The 21,743-nt window shown below is 51.4% G+C and overlaps 1 protein-coding gene and 1 long non-coding RNA gene across 2 annotated transcripts; both read left to right on the top strand.

The window, feature by feature from the left end:
* Positions 1-2,867: 2,867 nt before the first annotated feature.
* LOC127396184 (ankyrin repeat domain-containing protein 62-like) lies at positions 2,868-12,515 on the top strand. The gene is made up of 19 exons (XM_051643789.1): positions 2,868-2,974; positions 3,169-3,300; positions 3,521-3,635; positions 3,878-4,051; positions 4,169-4,275; positions 4,760-4,894; positions 5,556-5,704; positions 5,928-5,961; positions 6,041-6,110; positions 7,344-7,401; positions 7,746-7,865; positions 8,333-8,418; positions 9,778-9,912; positions 11,047-11,222; positions 11,411-11,504; positions 11,694-11,840; positions 12,193-12,330; positions 12,428-12,444; positions 12,494-12,515. Exons 1-19 carry the CDS (start codon positions 2,868-2,870, stop codon positions 12,513-12,515), a joined length of 2,016 nt encoding a protein of 671 aa, XP_051499749.1.
* On the top strand, positions 12,513-16,274 carry LOC127396185 (uncharacterized). The gene is made up of 4 exons (XR_007891938.1): positions 12,513-13,277; positions 13,500-13,634; positions 15,816-16,127; positions 16,235-16,274. It is a non-coding gene; the product is annotated as an uncharacterized LOC127396185 (long non-coding RNA).
* The last annotated feature ends 5,469 nt before the right edge of the window (positions 16,275-21,743 follow it).

The raw sequence follows: 21,743 nt of genomic DNA, 5'->3' as shown, positions 1-21,743 counted from the left end.
GGGTGAGTGGGGATCAATGGGGAGGTTATGGGGATCAGTGGGTTCTGTGGGATCGATGGGGATCAATGAGGGGCTGTAGTGTCAATGGGAATCAATGGGGGTCAGTGGGATCAATGAGATCAATGGGGGTTAATGGGATCAGTGGGGAGGTTATGGAGATCAATGGGGGGCTGTGGCGTCAATGGGGTCAGTGGGAATCAGTAGGGGTCAATGGGGGTTAATGGGGTCAGTGGGATCAGTGGGATCAGTGGAGTCATTGGGGATCAATGGGGATCAATGGGCAGCTGTGTCGTCAATGGGGGTTAATGGGATCAATGGGGGTCAGTGGGATCAATGAGATCAGTGGGGGTCAATGGGATCAATGGGGAGGTTATGGAGATCAATGGGCGGCTGTGGCGTCAGTGGGGTCAATGGGATCAATGGGCAACAATGGGGGTCAATGGGATCAATGGAGGTCAATGGGAGTAAATGGGGACATATGGGCTCGGGGGAGCAGGGTGGATCTGTGGGGCTGGGGGGCCCTCAGGGGGTCTATGGGGCTGAGCTTTGTCCCCTCCCAGGCTGATGGTGACCCCAGTGGGTTCCCCCACCCCCATCAATGTCACCTTCTGGGGGTCCCCCAGACCTGCTGCCCCCCTGGGGAGGGGCAGGAGCTGGAGGAGACCTGGCCCTGCCTCCATGTCACCCCCTGCCCTGAACCCCAACGGTCAGCCGGACGCCTGGGTCCCCCTCGGGGGTGGGAGGGGTCCCCTGTGGAGGGGGCTCATGGATGCCTTTTTGGGGGGAAGGGGTCCCCTGGGCAGGGTGAGGTGGGTCCTGGGCAGGAGGGGCTTCCCGGTCACCTGGACATGCAGGACTGGGAGACTCTGGTGCCCCCAGGGCTGCAATCAAGAACGCTGCCTCCTAAAGCTGAAGGACACGGGGCACGGGGTTCTGCCCGGGACAGGTTCCTTCTGACTCTTCAGAAGAAATAAAGGTGGGGAGGGGTCACCTGGTTGGTTAACTTGGTTCCTGGAAATTTGTGCTTTTGTTTCCTAGACTGTGGTTTCTGCCTTTGTGATTTGTGTAAGGTTTGGTTGTGGTCATTTTGGTCTTTTGAATTACTTACTTTGATGATGGGAGGACAGTTTTTGCTTCTGGGATCTGACTGAAATGGGCAAGAGACAGAGTGAAGGTGGTATCTGAAAAAGTCTGGTTGGTGTGTCCTATGATTGTTAAAAGTTAAGTCTCCTTGTTTCACTCTTGTCCTTTTCTTTCCCTTGTATCTTGTATTTGTGTTATTCAGATGGGTCACGTATCCTCAGCAGGAGGTGACACGGCCAAATGCTCACCATAAGGATGTCTTCTGGGAAATGAGTAAGTTTGGGAGTAACCCCTTACCTGGAAAAATCTGACTCTGCATTGTAATGGTTGGTGGGCACTTTATACCCTGAAAGAGGGGGGAAAATGGCCACGGCTTGGAACTGTTGTTGATAATGTTGTATTGCAGTTGATGTTGTTTTGCAGCTGTGAGGGAGGCTGAGATGATGTGGGTGTGTGGATGCTTTCATGGCTTCAGGAAATGCTTATGGAACGAGAAGGAAATGTGGGTTGTTAGTAAGGGCAGTTGTTGTCAGTGGGTGGAAGGGGATGAGCATGTAGAAGCTGTGCAGGTGTTGGTACCTCAGCTCTCCCTCTCCAGCCTGGTAATACGGGGGCAGTGAAAGGGGCGAGGGGGTGTTTGGAGGATGCAGATTTCGGTCTGGGGGTGGGAGAGAGGGGGGGCAGTGTCCCCCTGTTCAAGCCCCTTGGGGACAGGCAGTTGGGGTGGAGGGACAGCTTGTTGATGTGCAGGTCCCTTCTGCAGCCTGGGAGCTGTTGGATTGGAAATGGTCCGAGGGGCTAATCCGGAGAAAGTGCTGGAGCTACTCAAACCAACCATCATCACATTATCACCTCACCTGGGGGAATATCCAGGCATTCTAGAAACCCTCTTCAGTCAGGAGGAAAAGCAAACAGCTGGCAAAAGCTAAAGAAGTGGAAGGTAAATCTCCACAGATGCCATGAACTGGGTTACAGCCAGGGAGAGCCCGGGCTGGAATCCTGGCTCTGGGAGGGACCTGGACAGACTGAAGGGATGTCAGCAATGCACTTTGTCTGGGGTCCAGAAACGGGACCCGCAAACCAAACCAACTGGTGTGTGAGGTCAGGCAGGGTCTGACAAGGCACCTTCGCTCTCTTCTGAGGGACTAAACTCTTGCCAGGGCCCTTTCAGTCCGTTTCCTGCGGCAGCTGTTGGTGCAGGTGGGAACCAAGCCTCGGGCAGCAGCCCCGGGTGCGGCCCCTGCCTGTCCCAGCTGCAGGGCCCCCCGGCCCCTGTTGCTGCAGGAGCCTCTCGTCCCGCAGCTCCGGCCCGTCCGCCCGGGAGCGCCCGGCGGCCCCTTCCGAGCGGGGCCCGGACCCCCCGAGCTGGGCGCCCCGGCCCGCGCTCCGTGACGCCCCTGGCGCTGTCGCCGTTGGGGCTCGCGCTGTCGCCGTTGCTCTGGCCGCGGCTGCAGCAGCTGCGGTTGCGGGAGTGTCGGTCGGTGCGTCCCTGCGAGCTGCCTGGACTGCGCTTCTGCTGCTGCTCCTGCTCCTCCTCGGCTCCGGCCTCGCTTGCCCCTGCTGTCCGTGCCGCTCGGCTCGGTCCTTTCCCTCCCTCGGCCTCGCCCCGGGCCCGGCAGAGCCCGCCGGTGCCTCCTGCTGCTCCCGCCCCGCAGCAGCGGCTGATGGGGCTCTGGAGGAAGAAGCGGCAGCGTTCGCCCTCTGGCCGCGCTGCTGGGCAGCCCTGCGCTGCCCCCGCCAGTGCCGCCAGTGCCGCCAGTGCCCGCCAGCTGCAGAGGACAGCCATGAGCAGGCTGCACCGCGCGGCTGCCCGCGGCGACCTGGCCTGGCTGAGGCGCTGGCGCTGGGGGCTGAGGGTGCTGGGCATCGACAGCCGCGACCAGGAGAAGCGGTGAGGGGCTGTGGGGCTGAGGGGACAGCTGGGCTGCTGCTGGCAGGCGGGGCTGCAGCAGGGCCTGAGCCAAGCTCCACGAGGCCCCGGCAGCCCTGGCTGCAGCACAAGGGCTGTGCTGGGACACGGAGCCCACGGAGCCAGGGCAGCACTAGCCCGGGGCCACCAGCCCCCCGGCAGCTGTTGGGGGCCAGCTGGCATCACCCCCCTGAGGGCTTGTGGGGGCTCCTGTTGAAGGGGGTTGCTTGGAAAGCAAGACTTTCCCTGTCAGCTGGGAGGGGAAACTGGAGAGCTTTCCATTGCTGGCAGCTGCTGGGTGGGCTCAGGTGCGGTGGGAAGTGCTGCCCCTGCCCTGCCCCTTGGCCCTGGGTCTCCCTGCAGGGCTGTCGTGCAGCTGCTGAGGCATCAGCAGTTCTCTTCTGGCCTGGGAGGGATGGGTGCAGGATTGCAGCAGCAGCAGGGTCTGGGCAGGGTGCCCAGGGCTGGGTGGGGACACAGCTTTGGTCCTTTGGCAGTCTCTGTTCAGCTCCTGTGTTTCCCTTCCAGGACCCCTCTGCATCTCGCCTGTGCCAACGGCCATGCGGATGTGGTGAGATTCCTAGTGAGACAGGACTGCCAGGTGGACCTGTGTGACAACTGGAGGAGATCGCCCCTGATGAAGGTATGTGGCATGTGTCCTGCTCTTGGAGAGGGGCTCGTGGCCTGTGCAGGAATGGAGGGGTGTCTGGCAGGATTCTGTGCACAGGCCTGTGCAGAAATGTGCCCGTTGTAACAGGGGTGGGACAGCAAAGGTGAGCTCATGGTTGGAGATGCTCTTCTTCCCCAGTGCTGAGAAGCTGGGTGAGCTGGGACAGTGCAAGGTCAGCTTTGGAAGCCTTTCCTTTCTGTGTGTGTTGTTCCCAGGCAGTGCAGAGCCAGCAGGAAGAGTGTGTGGCTGTTCTGCTGGAGCATGGGGCTAACCCAGATCTGCAGGATGCTGACGGCAACACCGCCCTCCACCTGGCTGTCCTGTCTCATAATGTAGACATGGTGTTGCTGTTACTGGAGCATGATGCTGATATTGATGCAGAGAATAAGGTAAATGTTTCTATTTGCGAAGGAAGCTCTTTCAGAAAGTTGCATTTGTATTTTTCTGGAAGTTTGGGGTTTCTTTTTACTTGAATTTGAACTTGATGACTTTCTGTGTCCTTTCAGGAGGGATGTACCCCGCTGATCCTGGCTGTCTCTGAACATCACAAAGAGATGGCAGAGGTTCTCCTGAAAATAGGAGCTGATGTGCAGGCTCGAGATCTGAGTGAAAGGTGAGGGGTTTCTCAGAATGGATCCTTTTAGTGCTCTTGAGGCTGGATTGCTGGGAGGCGTGGGAGTGAGCTGTGAAAAAGAGCAGGGAGGCAGACCCAGAGGAGCTGTTTCCGTGTGCCTTGGGAAGCAGCTCTGCCCTTGGCTGCTCTGGGCCCTCACGGTGCTTTCCACATTGAGGACTGCAAGGAGGCCCTGTCTGGCAGGAGCTGTGTCAGGAGCTCAGCAGCAAGGCCTCAGTTCTACAAACCATCTCCTGCCCAGCAGCACAGGGTGTGCTTCAGTGTTGTGTGTGTGGAAGCTTTGTCTGAACATGGAACTGGTTTTGATTCCCTCTCCCCCTTTGTTGTCGCTTTTAATGGAAACAGCTTTTTCTTTCCTTTGTTTTCAAGTAATGGGGGGAACAGTTTTTCTGAGGGCAAGCAGGAATGCAAATAATCAGCGTGCCTGTGTCAAATGATCTATTTCCTATTTTGGATCTTTCAGAACCCCACTTATGATTGCTGCCTCTGGTGGGCAGCTTGATTTGGTGAGAGTTCTTGAGTTCGGGGCTGATGTTTCCCAGAAAGACGCTGCTGGGCGCACAGCTGGGGATGATGCTGTTCTGCAGGGATACTCCAGGTAAATGTGTAACTTGATCATGAGACTAAGTTGTCAGTTGTCAGTGTGGCTTTTGAATATTTTGGTGAGAGCACCAGGGTTTAATGGTGGGTTTCGAGCTGTCTTGAAGCTGTGCTTAGTGCTGCCTTCTGGTGTGTATTACTTCTGTGTCTCATGTTAATTTGGAAGTGGAGGAAATTTCTCCCCAGGATTCCCTGTTACCTCTCCAGCTTTGTGGCTAAGCTCACATCTGCCCAATATACAGTCTAGAATGTGTCTGTAGCCAGAGGTGGAGCTTGGCAGACTGAAATGCCTGTGAACCCTCTCCCCAGCCCAGCACCATGTTCCTTACTGCCTTCCCCTGCAGTGCCCAGGCAGTGCCAGCCTTTTGTTTCAGAGGAGATGCAACTGATCAGATCCCTCTTGTGAAAATCCTGAGCAGCTTCATTCCTCTTCAGCACAGCTTTGTAGCTGTGGGTGTTGTTTGTCTAAGGTGTGCTCTAAGGGAGCAGCCCTGCATCAGGCTCTGTGTGCATCAGCCTTCATCTGTACTCGGGAGTTGCTGAGTGTGTATGAATATGTGTAGGATGGATAAGAAGTGGCTGTGAACTGTTCTGCTCAATGGTACGTGCAGGTAGGTGGCTGTCTTTACCAAACACATTTCCTCTCTTTCTCCACGTAGTCTTGGGAAACAACTGGCAGAAGATGCAGAGCAGAAGAGCACAGGAGAAGCTTCTGTGCGTGGTGGCCAGGGCTGCACAGCACCTGGCACTCTTCACTGGGCAGAACCTGCTGGCTTCATGTTGGGGGCACCTGCTGTGGACAGAGGAGGTAGGATCCCTAATGTGGGGGAGCTCAGGAGGAGAGTCCCTGTGGCCTTTTCTTGAGGTGGTTTGTCTTGGAGATGCCTTTATTCATGCTGGCTTGTGTTGAATTGGCTGCCCAAAGTTTCATTGTTATGAGCTGTAGAGTTGTCCCTGTGAAATGGTTCTTGTTCTGGTTAGTTTTTAGCCTGCCACATCTAATGTCAACATGTCATTTCATGTCTGAACAGCAACAGATGACTGGTCCGAAGGAGGCTCAATCAGGTGAGACTTTCAAAATACCTCAGGCTGACTTGAGGGATGATTGGAGAGACACAGAACTCATTGTGCTTGGCTTTTCCAGAAGCTCTGAGGAAGAGGGGAATGATGACAGTTGGAGTAGTTCCGAAGAAGAGCTGGATTTTAGCCCCAAGGTAGGTGCCTTTGCAGGAAACATGTCCTTTAAAAAGAAAGGATTTGCAGACAAGTTTTCTCTGGGGTTGAAAGAAGCTGCAGCCGATGCTGTTTTCTCCTCAGCAGCAGTCTCTGGCCTGCCAGTCTTTCTTCTGCTGTGAGTGTTTCCCCCCAGCCCTGTAGCTGGGGCAGAGCCTGCAGCAGATTCGTGTTGTGGGGCAAAAGAGCAAGAGGTGACGAGATAAACAAGCACCTTGTTTGGTTTCCTCTTGTTCCTTTGTGTCAGATTGTCAGAGCCTGAAAGTCTCTGTGGTGTTCTTAGAATCTATTCTGTTCTTCTCCAGAGCTTGTTACTGTTCTTATTGGGGATAAACCCTAACAGAGACAGGAAAAGGGCATTTATTGATCAAGATCTACTGAAATCCTTCATCAGCTGCTTCTCCTTCCCTCGTCGTTGGGTTCCTCAGGAGCACTCCCTGGACGAGTGCCTCCAGTGGGTTGGTTCCTCTTCTGTGAGATGGCATTCCGTGCTTGCTGTCACCTCAGGCTGCAGGTTTTCCCTCTTTGGAATGCAGGGGCAGTGTCCTTGTTGTCACCTGCAGGCTCTCAGCCCTGCTGCTTTTACCAAGGTTCTGCAGAATCTCCAACTTGTGCAGTGGTGTCTGGAGCATCTGTTGCGTGGCTCTGGGGTTCTGCAGGGATGAGGAACCTGAGTGTGGTGGTTCCAGCCACTCTGCAAGGCTGGAGGTGCCAGCATCTTTAGTTCTAACATGATTTCATTGTCTTGCATTTATTGAAATAGACAGGATGCATTTTTCTGCCTGCTAGGGAAATGTAGGGATCTTTTGGTGAGTGGACGTGCAGGGAGTAACTGATGCATGAAGTCTGGGGATCTGAACAGTGACTTGTGCACATCTGCAAGGGAGCATTGTGAAACTGCAATCTTACAGACAGCTGGATGTTACTAAGTATTCGAAAGAATGGAAACAGATTTGTAGAACTGTGATGCATGTAAAGATAGTTTTGGACACAATCTGCAGCAGTGCCTGCAGAGTGTTTTGGGATGCAGCACCCACTGGTTTGGGTGTGTGAGGAGTGTTGGTGTAGTTAGAAGTGCAGGATGGAGCCAGCACCTGAGCACTATCAAAAGGACAGCCTGAATGGATTTACTGTTCAGGATTTGATGGGCACAAAGTATTTGTTGTTGCTGCTTTAAAAAAAAATATTGTTTTTTTCATCTTTCTTTCCAGAAGCAGCAGAAGCCAAACTTGAGACTGTTAATGGATGCTTTCCAGCAGCGCAGGACACACAGTAAGCTATCTGGAAAAGATGTAATGATATAATGATTTATGAAAGTAGGGTTTGTGGGGTTGGTTTTTTTTCTGTAGGAAGTGAGAAAAGTAAGTTTTTAAACACAGCACTTAGTCACCTGAGGAACAAATAAGCCATATTGTTAAATGAAGAGATGAATCCCCTGCTAAGCCTTTGTCCCTGGTCAAGTCCTTCCTCCATCCTGCCCATCCCTTGCCTGGCTCCTTTTCCAGACATTCCCAGACAGCTCCTCTCCAGTGCATTAGTCTGGAAACATGCCACTTGCAACTTCAATGAGTAACTCCTTTTATTCACAGGTATTTTTCCTTTTCTTGTGCTTGAAGGTGATGGCTCTAGAATGGAAAGTCCTAAATCACCAAAGAAAAGCCTCCAAGAAAGAACTGGGGGATCACTTCATGGTGGCAGCCCAGAAGCCCAGAAGACAACTTCACAAGACAGCACTGGTGAGAGAAATGTGTTAGTAAATATGGATCCAGATTCTTCCGCCATGAATATTAATGCACAGTAAATGAACTAAGATGGTGCTTGTCTTCTGAGACAGCAGATTTGTCCCTCGCCTGTGAATCCTCACGGGCATTGGCAGAGCAGGAAAGCAGCTTTTCTTGCCTTTTGTTCATCAGAGAGAGAGATCAGGGACTTCTACAAGACAGGAATGATTTATTTGTGGCCATTTATAGTGATATTCAGCACTTCTTTACATGAAGAAGTAAAATGCCACAGAGGAAAAGAATTCACACAGATGCACATGAAATCTGTGTGATGCTAATTTTCTCTCCTGCAGCTCTCAAATGGAGGGGGGTGTGTTATTTTGTATTCAGATTTTTCTCAGCAGTATTCAAGATGCACTGTAGGTGTAAATAAGCAGCATGAAGTCATGTTGGTTATAAACATGTAGTTTTTTCCACTGTAGCTGAGCACTCAGGATCTACCTGTCACACATCAGCACCAGCTGAAGAAAAAGACATCAGTGAAGCTGTGGAGAACTCTGGGGTGCAGGTATGTAACCCCAAAGGTTTTGAATTAGAGTCTGCATGGGTAAATCGTGTTACACACTGAGGTCAAGAACTAAGCAGGGAGTCCTGGAGATGGAGGTTGTGTTACAGTCTGAAGTCAAGTTGGATCCAGTCCTCTTAGGATGGGGTAAAATCCTTGCCATGATGTTGGGTGTTTGCTGCTCTGCTGTTTGGTTTCCAGCTGGTTTGCTTCCACTGGGAGCAGTGTTTTTCCCCTTGTGCTGTGTGGAGAAACAAGGCAGGCAAGGGCATTTTTTTCCTGTGCAAAATGCATCTTCAGGTGAGGAGGGAGATTTGTCTGTGACGTGCTGATCTGTTTGAATCAACAAGGTTTTCCTCTTTGTAAGAGAAAGATCATGCACAGAATCTTGACTTCTGGGGACCTCTCTGATGCTTTCCCTGCCTCTGCAAAACATGTGCTGGTTTGGCCATGTTAGTGAGTGTTTGAAGAGGGTCCTTTTGAGAGGATTTGATGAGGGGAATAAGGCAGGCACCCTGTTTGTGCTGGGCATCCAGGACAGGGCTGGAGTCTTCTGGAACACCTCGAGGGTGGAGCAAACGATTTCCACCCCACAGCCAGGCACCATGGAGGAGGGACAGGCTTGATTTGAACAGGCAGAACAGAGCCCTGAAGCCTGTTGGAAGGTGGGAGTAGCTGGGCTATGAGCTGGTGAGAGAGAATGGAGAGGCTGGGAGAGCTGGTGGCTGCTGAGGTGCTCCTTCACCCTCTGGAAGGAGGAGTTCCTGCAGAGGGAGACAAGGGCCTGGCTAAGGAGAGAAGAGTGAGGAGCTGGATGGTCTGAGTCCCTGGGGACACCAAGGCTGCAGGCTCTGTTGAGAAGGCAGCAGGAGCTGAGGAGGCTGGTGGGGAGTGTATCTCAAAAGAGCTTTCAGATATATGTATTAATGTAATGATAGTTTTATAATGGAGAAATAGAACCAAGAAGGATCTAATACAAAGTCCTGCCTTTAGACATCAGAGTAGTATCTGTAACCAAACTATGGCTCTTACATCACAAGACATTTCTCTGGGTTTTGTCAGAAAAAACCCACATGATTCCAGTGTGTGCTTGTGTATTGTTTGAGAAGAGTAAAACCTGAGCCTTTTTTCTGTTAGGAAACAGAAACCCTGATGAGCAGCTGCTGAGAGTTTGGAGGTGCTCAGCTGAGAGAGATGAAGAGAGTTGATCACCTGTGCAGGTGCCTGCAGATGGCAGGCCCAATGTCATACCTTCTGAGTTCAGTCCCAAGACAGGCCTCATTGTATCATCAAAAAAGTTACAGGAAAGGCACATTTCATGTTCTTACAACTTTCTTCATGCTCATGTCACTGTTTCCTTAGGGCATGGTGCTTGCTGGTGCTCTTGAAAAACAATCCAAGTCAGAAGCTTTGCTGGAGGAGACCAAGTGCTGCTGCAGGGAGCTGAGGAAAAGGAATCTGGGCTTGCAAGAGGAATTGGAAGAGGTTAAAAGCAAGGTACGTGGTGTTGTCCTAGAGGAAACTGCAACAGGCTAGATTGGATGACGTGTGAATGAATTGCCCTGTTTTAGAAACTGAGTGTCCCTGTCTTTGGCATGAGGGCACGATGTCCTTACTTGGTCAGAGGTTTGGATTTGCTCAGGAGCTCTGCAAGATCAAGTGATGTGTCTGGAGTTTGGTTTGGCCAAGCAGGTTGTCTGATTTCTGAAGAAGAGGAGAAATCCTGGTCTGCTGCATTTGGGCTTCTTTGTGCTGGCTGTGCTTCCCCTCGCTCCCCCCTATGGAACACAGAACCACAGGATTGGGTTGGTTGGGAAAGACCCTTAAGATCAAGTGCAGCTTTACCCCAGCACTGCCAAGGCCACCAGTAAATCATGTCCCTCAGCTCCACATCTACTTGTCTGCTGGTTCCAGTGCCTGACAACCCTCTGGGTGAAGACATTGTTCCCAATATCCAGTCTAAACCTCCCCTGTAACAACTTGTGGCCACTTCGTCTTGTCCCGTGGCTTGTTACTTGGGAGGAGAGACCAACGCCCCCCTTGCTCTCAGGTAGTTGTAGAGAGCAGGAAGGTCTCCCCTGAACCTTCTTTTCTCCAGGCTGAACACAGGTTGTTGGTAAAGTTCTTAAAAAGAGCTGGCCCCAGTGCTGAGCCCTGGGGACACCACTGGTCACCAGCAGCCAAATGGATTGAACTCCATTCACCTCTTGCTGTGTTCTTACCAGAGCTGAAGTACAGAGGCCTCAGAGTTCTGAAATAGAATTCACCTCAGTCTCCTTATGAGGGGACTGTGAAGTCACTTGAGGAGAACTTTTCAATTCCTCTTTTCAGTGGAGGAGCAAACAAGTGGATGCAGAGAGTGTCAGGAGCCCCTGAAAGGATGGGAGGGTCGGTGTTGGTGCTTAGAGCCAGGCTAGAGGAGATGAGTGGGGCGGGAGAGACCAGTCTACAAGATGATGAAGGAGCCCAGTTTGTGTTCATTTGCTGGTAGAAGTGAAGGTGTGAATGTCCTGGAAATGAAGACAGCACTTTGGGTGCAGACACGGGCAGCGCTGGGGTTCTTGAGCAGCAGTTGGCTCCTCTAGAGAAAAGCTCCCCTGACTGCTGTGGGTTCTTGCTGTGATTTCACAGGTGCAGGACTTGGTAGACTGGCATCGGCAGTCTGTGTGTTGTGTTGGTGGTCTGAGGGTTGCCTGGGATGAGGAGGAAAGAGAGCTAAGAGCTTCTTTCCAGAAACTGCAAGACCTGCTGCTGGCATCTTCTGGAACAGACGGAATAATAAAAGAGCTGGAAGAACGAGTGCAACGGTAAGAGCACAGTGACCCAAGGTGCCCATGGCTTCCTGGGGTGGTGTGAAAACCACAGGATGGCTTTGTTGCATCGCAGCAAGTGAACACATGATTGTGAAGATGCTTTTGTTTGTTTATTCCCTGCTGTTCTTGAAGAACGGGTGCTCTGGTGGATTCCTGTAATAAGCCCCGTATTTCTTTTTAAGCCTTCAGATGGAAAATGCCAGGTTAGAGGCCATAGTCCAGCAGCAGAGCAATAGGATTGAAGGCCTTTGGAGAGACCTGCAAGCCTCTGCCTGGGTGAGCTGCTCCTAAACCTCCCTCTTTGTGAGCTCCTGAGCCTGGGGGTAATTTGAATGTTGTGGTTTCACCTTCGCACTGAGGCAGCAGATGATAAGCACAGTCTGAATGACCAACCCGTGACCGATTTTTCACCAGTGGACTAATTTGAGATCCCTCTGAGTTCCTCTTTGTTTTTGCTGTCTGCAGGTGGATCAGCTTTCTCAGCCTCTGCAGACAGAATCTAAGAAAGACACGGGGACAGAAGCAGAAGCTGGGGTGTCACAAGAAGAGTTCTCCAGCGAGTGTGGAAACCAGGAACAGCTGGAGAAGAGTGAACAGCAGCTGCAAGAAGAGGTGAGTGACACTGAGCATCGTTTGGAGTCCGACAAGTTCAGTCCCAGCCAAGTAGAACAGCATCAACGAGAGGGGCAAGAAGTGAGGCAAGTGCAGGAAGGCAGTGCGTGTTTGCAGGCAAGTGCCTTTCTGGCCTGTGTCTGTGGTCCCTGTGACACGCTTGGGTTGTGGTTGTCACTTGTTAGTATTTCTTCTGGGGGTGCTGCTGTGTTAGTGCTGTGCTTGTGTCTTTCCCGCAGGGCAGGGGGAGGAGGGTGATGCTGGGTGAGGGGCTGTTGTGTGTGTGATGTGCCTGCAGGCCCCTGAGCCCAGAGCTTCCCCAGGTGGGTTGACAGTGTGTTCTCTGCTCCAGGAGAAGCTGCTGGCTGCGAGCCCAGTTCAGCGTCCAAGTGAACTGGGCAGGCCTGGCACCCATGAGGCACTGAACAGAAAGCCAAGTTCAGTGAGAAGCATTCAAGTAGGAAGGAGGATCTACACCTGTGCTGCTAAGGTGAGCACTTTGAAATACTGTTCTCAGCCACTGCTCAGAGTGTCCTCAGCAGGGTTGTGCTTCTGAGCCTGAAGTGACGTCTCATTTGAACTTCAAGACTGTCTGGTCTGATATGCCCAATCAACTGCTGATCACCCAGACCCTCCACAGCTGCATGTGGCAGGGGGGAAGTCTTGTGGTCGTGAGGGTTGGACACATTTGAAGGAGTGCTCAGATTCCAAAAAACCCCTGACATCTAAATCATGATCTGCGTAGCTACATTCTTTTAGAAGACCCACTGCACGTTTGCACGTGTCGTGGAGCGTGTTCTGAGGACCTTCTGGTCCTTGTGAAGACTCCAGAAGGTAGGGAATGTGGCTTCTTCTCACACCTCAACTACCACTGCTTGGCTGTGGATTGGTCCTCAACAATGCTCTCGGCCCCCTTCCCCTGCCACCCGGGTAGGGAGGGAGAGAGAGGAAAAGACAGAGACTTGGCTGCATTGAAAACTCAACTACACAGCGTTAATTCAACATCAATGATAAAAGAAAGATATACAATTACATACAAATATGTTCAGAGACTGGCAAAAGCCTCTCTCCTCCCCCCACCCCAGCAACTCCCACAGCATCTCCTGAGCTGGGAACAGTCCCATAAAATCCCGGAACTGCTGGAGAAAGCGGAGGGTGATGAGGGTCAGGAGAGCTGGAGCCTGGGGGTCCACGGGGAGGGAGGGACGGAGTCCTCCCCGGATGCCGGCCACAGGTGGAGGAGAAGGGAAGAAGAAGCAGGAAGGAAGTTGTCTTGTGTGATCTCTGTGCTTCCCCTGAGCTCACGTAGCTCTCTGGAATGGAAGATCTCTGGCCAGTTTTGCTGTCTGTCTCACTCAGCCTCCTCCGGGGGGGTCAGAGATCTCCCTGTAGCGTCTGAGCCGGCAGAGTGAAGGTGCGACCTTGAAGCCCCAGCAGGTAGAGAAACATTGCACTGTTGTCAGTGCTGGTTGGAACACTCTGCTGCTAGTTAAAAGAACGCTTCCTGAAGGGGAAATCAAATGAAAACTCAATAAAAGGAAAATTGGCTTCATCCTGGCTCAAACCAGAACACAGTCCTTGACCGAGCTGTGACCGATTTTTGGTGAGTGGATTAATTTGAGATCCCTCTGAGTTCCTCTTTGTTTTTGCTGTCTGCAGGACTATCCGCTTTTTCAGCACCTGAAGAAAAGGTCGAAGAAAGTCAGGTGCACAGAAGCAGAAACTGGGGGGTTCTCCAAGAAGTGTAGGAAACAGAAACAGGTGAAGAAGAGCCAGCAGCAGCTGCAAGAAGAGGTGAGTGACACTGAGCATCGTTTGGAGTCCGACAAGTTCAGTCCCAGCCAAGTAGAACAGCATCAACGAGAGGGGCAAGAAGTGAGGCAAGTGCAGGAAGGCAGTGCATGTTTGCAGGCAAGTGCCTTTCTGGCCTGTGTCTGTGGTCCCTATGACACACTTGGGTTGTGGTTGTCACTTGTTAGTATTTCTTCTGGGGGTGCTGCTGTGTTAGTGCTGTGCTTGTGTCTAAATCTAAATAATGATCTGTGTAACTACATTCTTTTAGAAGACCCACTGCATGTTTGCACGTGTCCTTGAGCATGTTCTGAGGACCTTCTGGTCATTGTGAAGGCTCCAGAAACTAGGGACCATGGCTTCTTTTTACACCTCAGCTACTAGTGCTTGGCTGAGGATTGTGCCTGTGTTGGGGTCATCTTTGGGCTAGGCATTAGATTTCCTGCTTTTGTTTTCAGCTCCCTGTGTCTCATTTCCCATGGTGGGGGTCTCTTCTCCCTCTGATTTTGCTGCTGCTTGCAGCTTCTTGAAAACAACGAGAGGTTTTGGGGGTCCTTCCCCATTGTTCTTCCAGCTCTTTCCATTGTTCTCAGTGCTCCCCTCTTGTAGCTGTGCAGGCACAGACTGTTCCAACAAAGTGACACAGGGTGGTTCTCTTGGAGGAGCTCGTGAATTTTGTGGCAGCTGTCCCTTTAGTCCTGGAGAGAGACCCCTTCCCTCCCCTCCCCTCTTCTGCTTTATGGCCCCCTTCTTTGGGCCTTGGAGTTCCTGCCTGCTCTGCTCCTCTGGTGAGGCTCTGCAGAGAGCTTCCTCTCCTGAGGCTCTTGCTGTCTTTGGCCTCTTGAGTACATTGCACAGGGATCTGGTTCTTTTCTTGTCCTGTGTTGCCAGGTGAGCCTGCCCTTTGCCATCCAATCAATGCTTGTTCCCCCAGGCATTCTGTACAAAACTCAGAGCCTCCTGCCGTGCGTGAGCGTGGAATGGGCCTCTGAAGATCATCAAGTCCAGCCCTGCTCAAAGGAGGGTCATCCAGGGCAGGTTGCTCAGGGTTATGTCCAGCCAGGGTTTCTGCATCTCCAAGGATGGACACTCCCCAGCCTTTTCTGGGCAGCGTGTTGCAGAGTTTGACCCTGCTTACAGTTTTAAAACTAACAAATCAAAAAAGTGCTGATGTGAAAATGAAATGTTCTCTGTTCTGATTGGCACCTATTCCTCTTGGAATTCTTTTCCTTGGCACCACTGAGAAGAGTCTGGCTCCATCTTCTCTACCCCCTGGCCCCTTCCCCCAGGGATTTCTAGACAGAGCTGAGGTCTCCCTGGGCTTTCTCTGCTCCAGGAAAGAAGCAGTCCCAGCTCTCTCAGCCTCTGCACGGAGCTCACGTGCTCCAAGCCCTTCAGCATCTTCCTGCCCATCTGATGGCTTCTTCCAGAGACTTTGAAGTCAGAGTTGTCAGTGAGAAGAATGGCATTGGCAGCAAGAAGCACCTTCTAGGGGAGAAAGGAAGAAGTGCTCTTTTTGTGTGACCAGCTGATGTGGGTTACACAGTCAAACCCACAGCACCTGCTGTGTAGAAGCTGCTGCTGTTGCAGTCTCTTCTAAGTGCAAAGGTCACAAGAAAGAGTTGTGTCTGTTCTTAGATTTTGGTACATGTGTGTCCTGGTATTTGCAATAACCATCAAGAAAACTCTTGGCATCACCTGTAGGGTCTTTTCCAGTTTTCCATCTTAAGGTGGAGAAAATATTGGCTCGTCCTTTTTTCTGTCCCATGGTGTCTGTCAGTCCTGCAGCAGCTGCTGTGGCACCTCCTCTCTCAGGGAGCTGCAGAAGCCTCCATGGAATTGGTCCTTAGGGAAGGCATGTGTGTGTGTGTCTCAGCATGTAGCTGACATTCTGCTCGTGCATTTGGTGACAGACTTTGGCCAGACCTTCCCTGCAGTGACTTCTCTGTGCTTTGGTTCTAGTGCAGCTGGTGAGTTGCAGGTGGGTTTGTGCTGCAGTTGATGTGGCTCAGCAGGGAGAGCTACAGCCTGGCTGGCCAAGAGCTTCTCTTCATTCAAATCAACCCCCAAAGCCAGGTGTCTCCATTTGGGATGAGATGTTTAGATGTTATCACATTTGAGTGTGGATTTAAAGCTTGTTTTAGAAGTTTACTATGAGGATAATATTGTCTCTTCTGTGTTTAGTTCTAGGTTGTGCAGGATGAAGTATTCTCTGAAGACCTTGACTGAGGTAATGGGTCATGATGTCAGGGGTGTTTGTAAGGGAAAAGGTGAGTGCTCCCAGCTCTTAGAAATCATGGCTTGAAAACTGTCAACTGCCCATGCTCAGCACAGGGTTTTTCTGCTCAGTTTCCGGTTTAGCCTTGACTGTGAAAACTTCCTGCTCACAAAATATTGTGCAGCGTGTTTTGCAGTTGCCTGAAGAAGAAGCCAGGGCAAGGAAAAGTGCCCCATTTCCTGCAGACTTGGCTGAGGCTGAAGGCATCTTTCACTAGAGTTAGTCCTCAGTCACAAACATGAAAGGAGCCCTGGGACAGATTTTTCTAGACTTAGAAGTTTAATATGACAATAATATTAATTGTCTATTCTCTGTTTAATTGAAGGAACCGGGATTCTTCAGTCATTTCTGAGGAAGGAAGGGACACCTCTCCAGCGGGACACCTCTCCACCAGGACACCTCTCCCCAGGACACCTCTCCAGGATCAGCAGGTGCCCCAGGGCTGTGTCCCCCTCCCTGGCCCTCCCTGCCCCCTGGGGTGACAAGCTCTGCAGAGCCCTGGCACGTGGCAGAGGGTCTGTGTGCCCTGGGAGCCACAGCCTGGGCCTGGGCACCCCTGGATCTGCCCCTTCCCAGCCCAGGGATTTCCCTTCAGTTCATCCTTGTGGGTTGATTTCTCACCTCTCTTGAGTTTCTCTCACTGTGATTTTTAATTCTAATCAGAAGAAAAGTCTCTTTTTTAGCAGTCATGTTACACAAATGCAGTTTTAAAAGTGATTACAGAAATGCAATTATAAAATGACAAAAGGTGTTTTTTAATGCTGTTAATGTTTAATTGTGTATTAAGACTTAAAAAACAAAAGAGTGTAAAAAGTGATGGTGCATGAGTGCAGTTATACAACATATAAATAACAAAATGTAGCATAATGAAATATAACAGTAACAAAACATACACAATACAAGTATAACTTTAAAAAATACAATGTGTTTTAATAGTATTTTAAGGCACTTAAAAAGCAAAACAGGGTAAAAAGTGATGGTGCACAAGTGCAGTTATACAGCATATAACATAAATAATAAAATGTAGCATAATGAAATATAATAACGAAACATATACAATAACAATAGAACTTGAATAAAAACCACAACATGGCTGTTAAATAGAGACTTTTCTTCTGATTAGAATTAAAATTCACAGTGAGAGAAACTCAAGAGAGGTGAGAAATGAACCCACAAGGATGAACTGAAGGGAAATCCCTGGGCTGGGAAGGGGCAGATCCAGGGGTGCCCAGGCCCAGGCTGTGGCTCCCGGGGCACACAGACCCCCTGCCACGTGCCAGGGCTCTGCAGAGCTTGTCACCCCAGGGGGCAGGGAGGGCCAGGGAGGGGGACACAGCCCTGGGGCACCTGCTGATCCTGGAGAGGTGTCCTGGGGAGAGGTGTCCTGGTGAACAAGTGTCCTGGTGGAGAAGTGTCCTGCTGGAGAGGTGTCCCGGCACAGAGGTAAGTTGTCATAATGTCAGGGGTGTTTGTAAGGGAAAAGATGAGTGCTCCCAGCTCTTGGAAACCATGGCTTGAAAGTTGTCAACTGCCCAGGGGTCAGCACAGGGTTTTCCTGCTCAGTTTCCAGATCAGCCTCGACGATGAAGATGTCCTGCTCACCCGATATTGTGCAGCGTGTTTTGCAGTTGCCTGAAGAAGAAGCCAGGGCAAAGAAAAGTGCCCCATTTCCTGCAGACAGGTACACCTGGCTGAGGCTGAAGGCATCTTTCGCTAGAGTTAGTCCTCAGTCACAAACATGAAAGGAGCCCTGGGACAGATTTTTCTAGACTCCAGCCATCACTTCTCCTCCCATGACCATGGTTGCTTTCAGCACCAGCCCATGACAGACACACTCTCTGCTGTTTGCTCTTGATTTTGCTGTCTCTCAGTCATGGCTGGTGTTTGTAGCTCATGCGGTGCAGCCTGTTCTGAGTCAAGAGAGAAGAATCAGTGACAAAAGAGTGTTCAGGCAAACATCAAGGAGTCGAAGGCTTGTAACACACAGCATCGAACCTGCTCTGATCTGAGGCCAGGTGTCCCCAGAGCAGCTGCCCCTGTTCCATGGTTGTTCCTCCAGAGTCCCCGCTTGGCAGGGACTGGTGCTGGTTCAGAGCAGGCAGCCCCTGAGACACTTTCCTTCTGTTCCTGGATGCTTTTAATCATCCAGAGTGTTCAGCTCCAGCTCCAGGGCTCTTTCCACGGTCTGAGTGCACACAAAGCTGTTGCGTTGCATCCGTGAGCGTTTTGAGCTGACAAGCAAATGTGGGGAAAATGTGTTTGTTCCCAGCCCTTTCCTTGTGATGTTTCCTTGGGAGTTCTTGAATCTCTTTCTGGATTGTAGCCTCTCCAGGTGCCCCTCATGTTTTTCCAGGGACCTATTTGCCCCTGTCTGCTGCCAAAGTAACACCAGGAATCTTGTCTCTTTTCTCCCCAGCCTCTGCTGGACTTGAAACTGCCCATCCTGGAGCTTCTTCCAATGGAGTTGCATTCTACAAGTATGGATGCTGTGAAGAGCCATGGACCCCTCTCCTGAGGCAGCCTTGCCACAAGGGACCATCCGCCCCTGTTCCTGTGATCATCAAGATCTGTTCTGTGTATATCTGTATGAAGTTTCTAGATCTGTTCCTCCCCCCATGTGTGACTCCCCTTTCCGTGTTGCAGTAAACCTGTTCCAGTTTGAATTTCCAACCTTTCAGTCTCTCTTCCTTATTCTCCTTTTCTCTTCTCTTGGGAGGGTAACAGAGAGCAGTTCTGCCCTCTGGCTTGTGGTTCACCCTGACCACTAACCCAGGACAGAGGGGACAGTGTTTTCCTGCTGGGGAGCACCCCCCTTTGTTTTTATCCACACAGGCTGTGCTGACTTCAGCAGCCCCACATCTGAGCTCGTCTGACTGCACTTTTCTAGACGTCTGGGCCTGCCTGATCCACAAATACACCGACAGCCAATGATGCTTTGTTAGGATTTTGAAGGCTCATCCCTCCGTATTTTAACAAAGCTTGTGTTAGTCTTCCCCAGGAATCACTGGGGTGGTCATCTGGCCTTGGTTTACATTCCTGTACTTTGTCCTTGTGAGCTCTAATTGCATTTATCAAATCTCTAACCACTGCTTGGCAACGGTTTCTCTCTGTTTGCTGATTGGGATCCCAACTGGGATCTGCCTGAGTCCAGTCAGTCTGATTTCCTCCTGCCTGTTAGGATCGATTTCACATTCTTTTCCAGGGGCTGCAGGTGATGGGTGTTTACATCTAGGTCCCAGGTGACTGGAGGGTGGCTAATGTGACCCCATCTACAGGAAGGGCCAGAAGGAGGATCTGGGGAACTCCAGGCCTGTCAGCCTGACCTCAGGACCAGGGAGGATCATGGAGAGGCTCATCCTGGGGAGCTCTCCTGGCAAGTGCAGGGCAGGCAGGAGATCAGGGCCAGCCAGCAGGGGTTTAGGAAAGGGAGGCCTTGCTTGGCCAACCTGATCTCTTCCTATGACCATGGGACCTGCCTTTTGGATGAGGGGAAGGCTGAGGACATCATCTCCCTGGACTTGGTGAGGCCTTGGACAGCATCTCCTGGAGAAGCTGGCGAATCATGGCGTGGACGAGTGTTCTCTTCGCTGGGTACAAAACCGGCCGGAGGGCGGCCGGTCACCAGGGGTGTCCCTCAGGGCTCCCTGTGGGGGCCAGTTTTGTCCAGTCTCTCATCACTGATCTGGATGAGGGGATCCAGTGCAGCCTCAGTCAGTTTGCAGACGACACCGAATTGGGTGGGAGTGTCGATCTCCTTGAGGGCAGGAAGGCTCTGCAGAGGGACCTGGGCAGCCTGGATCCATGGGCCGAGGCCAGTTGTGTGAGGGTCAGCCAGGCCAAGTGCTGGGTCCTGCCCTTGGGTCACACCAGCCCCAGGCAAGGGAAGGAAAATAAATCTGGAAGAGTATCAAAAAGATGTTCAGCTTGCAGGGTAGGACAGAGGTGTTTAAAGCTGTGTGAGCAGGAACGAGAGGATGATACTGACCTGGTGGTTGCCCCCCACCATCGGATGGGCCACTCGGCAGGGTGATCACCAGACCAGGACATGAGGATGGTGGTTCCCCTGAGTTCAGTCCAATAGTTGGAAGAACAAGGGGTAGACAAGAGGAAGCAATTCAAGCCCCCCCTTTGGCTGCAGTCAGCAAGGAGGGACCTGTTACAGTGAAGGTTCCTTTCTCAATCTCAGATGTAAGTAATTGGAAAATCACTGCTGGGAGCTGTAGGGACAATCCAAATAAGGGGGCAAATGGTTTTAGAGATGATGATTTAGATGCAGGACCCAGACTGGAGAGAGGTTGAAGCCATAATGGATGTTTTATTTGATAGCAGGGAATGGGATATGATTTGGAGAGCAGCAAAAACACGTGGAAGCACAAATTGCCTCCAGTGCTTTGCCAGGAATGGTGGAAGCCCATTTCCCATCTGTTGACCCAGGATGGGACCCTAATCTGGGGATCCATTCAGGATCAGGAATGCAATGCCTAAGGCTATTAACACATCTCAGTGATATTCCCAACTGAAACCTGATGTGTTGAGGATCATTCTGTGCTCCGAGCCGCTCTAACGCAGCAGTTCTCTCTCCCTTTGCAAGGCTCCTGGGTGCTCTACATTCCACGTCATCTTCTGTTCCTGCTGGGCTCCAACAACTCTCTCTCAACACGGTTTGCTCCCGGAGCAGTGTCCTTGCAGGAGCTGCTGCTCGGATCCTGCTCCAGCAGCCCCGGGCACACGGCTGCCTCCTGGGGAGCAGGACAGGTTTGTCTGTGGGGGCTCCACGCTGGAGCAGTTCAGGAAGGACTGCAGCCCATGGGAAGGACCCACGTGGAGCACTTTGTGAAAGGCAGTACCTGGTGGGAAGGACCCAGGCTGGAGAAAGGGTCGAGCATGAAGAGGAAGGAGCAGCAGAGACCAAGTGTTCTGGACTGACCCCCAGCCCCATTCCCCAGCCCTGCGTGCCACTCAGCAGGGGAGGAAACAGGAACGAGTAACGACAGAGTGAAGTGGAGCCTGGGAAGAAGGTGGCGATGGTGGTTGAGATTTCTCTTTGCTTTTCTCCATCCCCATCTATTTTACTTGGCAATAAATGAAATTCTCATCTGATAGGACTCTGGCTTTTTTCAGTGCTTGCTCCTGAGAGCAAATGCTGATGATGTTCCATCAAGCAAAGGATGTGGAGCAGGATCTGCTGGCTGCAGAGCAGGAGGGGTGGCTGGGACCACCAGGGCCCTGAGCTGTGGCTGCACAAGCACTGGCAGGTGGCAGCAGGTGCCAGGGGAGGAGGACTTGGCCATGGGCAGTGGCTGCTGCCACACTGCCAGGCCCTGTTGCCAAAGTCTCTGCAGGCTCATCACGTTCTGCAACACGTGGTTTTTCTCTTGAAACTTTTTTCTATCCAAATCAAATCGCTGGTGTTGCTCCCCAGGCCCCCTCAGAGATACATTCAAGGTCATAGCAGTAGAGAGGAAACATTCTGTGCCTTGAGCCTTTCTGGGGAAGAAGCAGGTGGAATTCACTCTTCAGTGGAGGTTGTACGTGCAATGGTGGCAGGAACCAACAGAGTGAGGAAAGTGATGGACTCTGAACCATTTTCTTTCAGAGAGGACCTCTTGGCACTGTAACAGCTAATTCTGCATATACATCAGCTCTAGGCTCAGTAGATGTTCAAAGAAAAACAGAATGTAAGGAACTAACGGAAAAGGAATATCAAAAAGGAAAAAAGAGTTATGTATACATTCACAACATTCTGGCATCTTCAAAATCATACTGAATTCTTGCCTTAAAACTCTACTTAAGAATTGAAATAAGTTCTAGAGAATGACACTGAGTGTGACAAC

Source organism: Apus apus, unplaced genomic scaffold, assembly GCF_020740795.1.
Source record: "Apus apus isolate bApuApu2 unplaced genomic scaffold, bApuApu2.pri.cur manual_scaffold_30_ctg1, whole genome shotgun sequence".
NCBI lineage: Eukaryota > Metazoa > Chordata > Aves > Apodiformes > Apodidae > Apus > Apus apus.
Note: the sequence above shows the minus strand (reverse complement) of the source record. Positions and strands in the feature narration are given on the sequence as shown.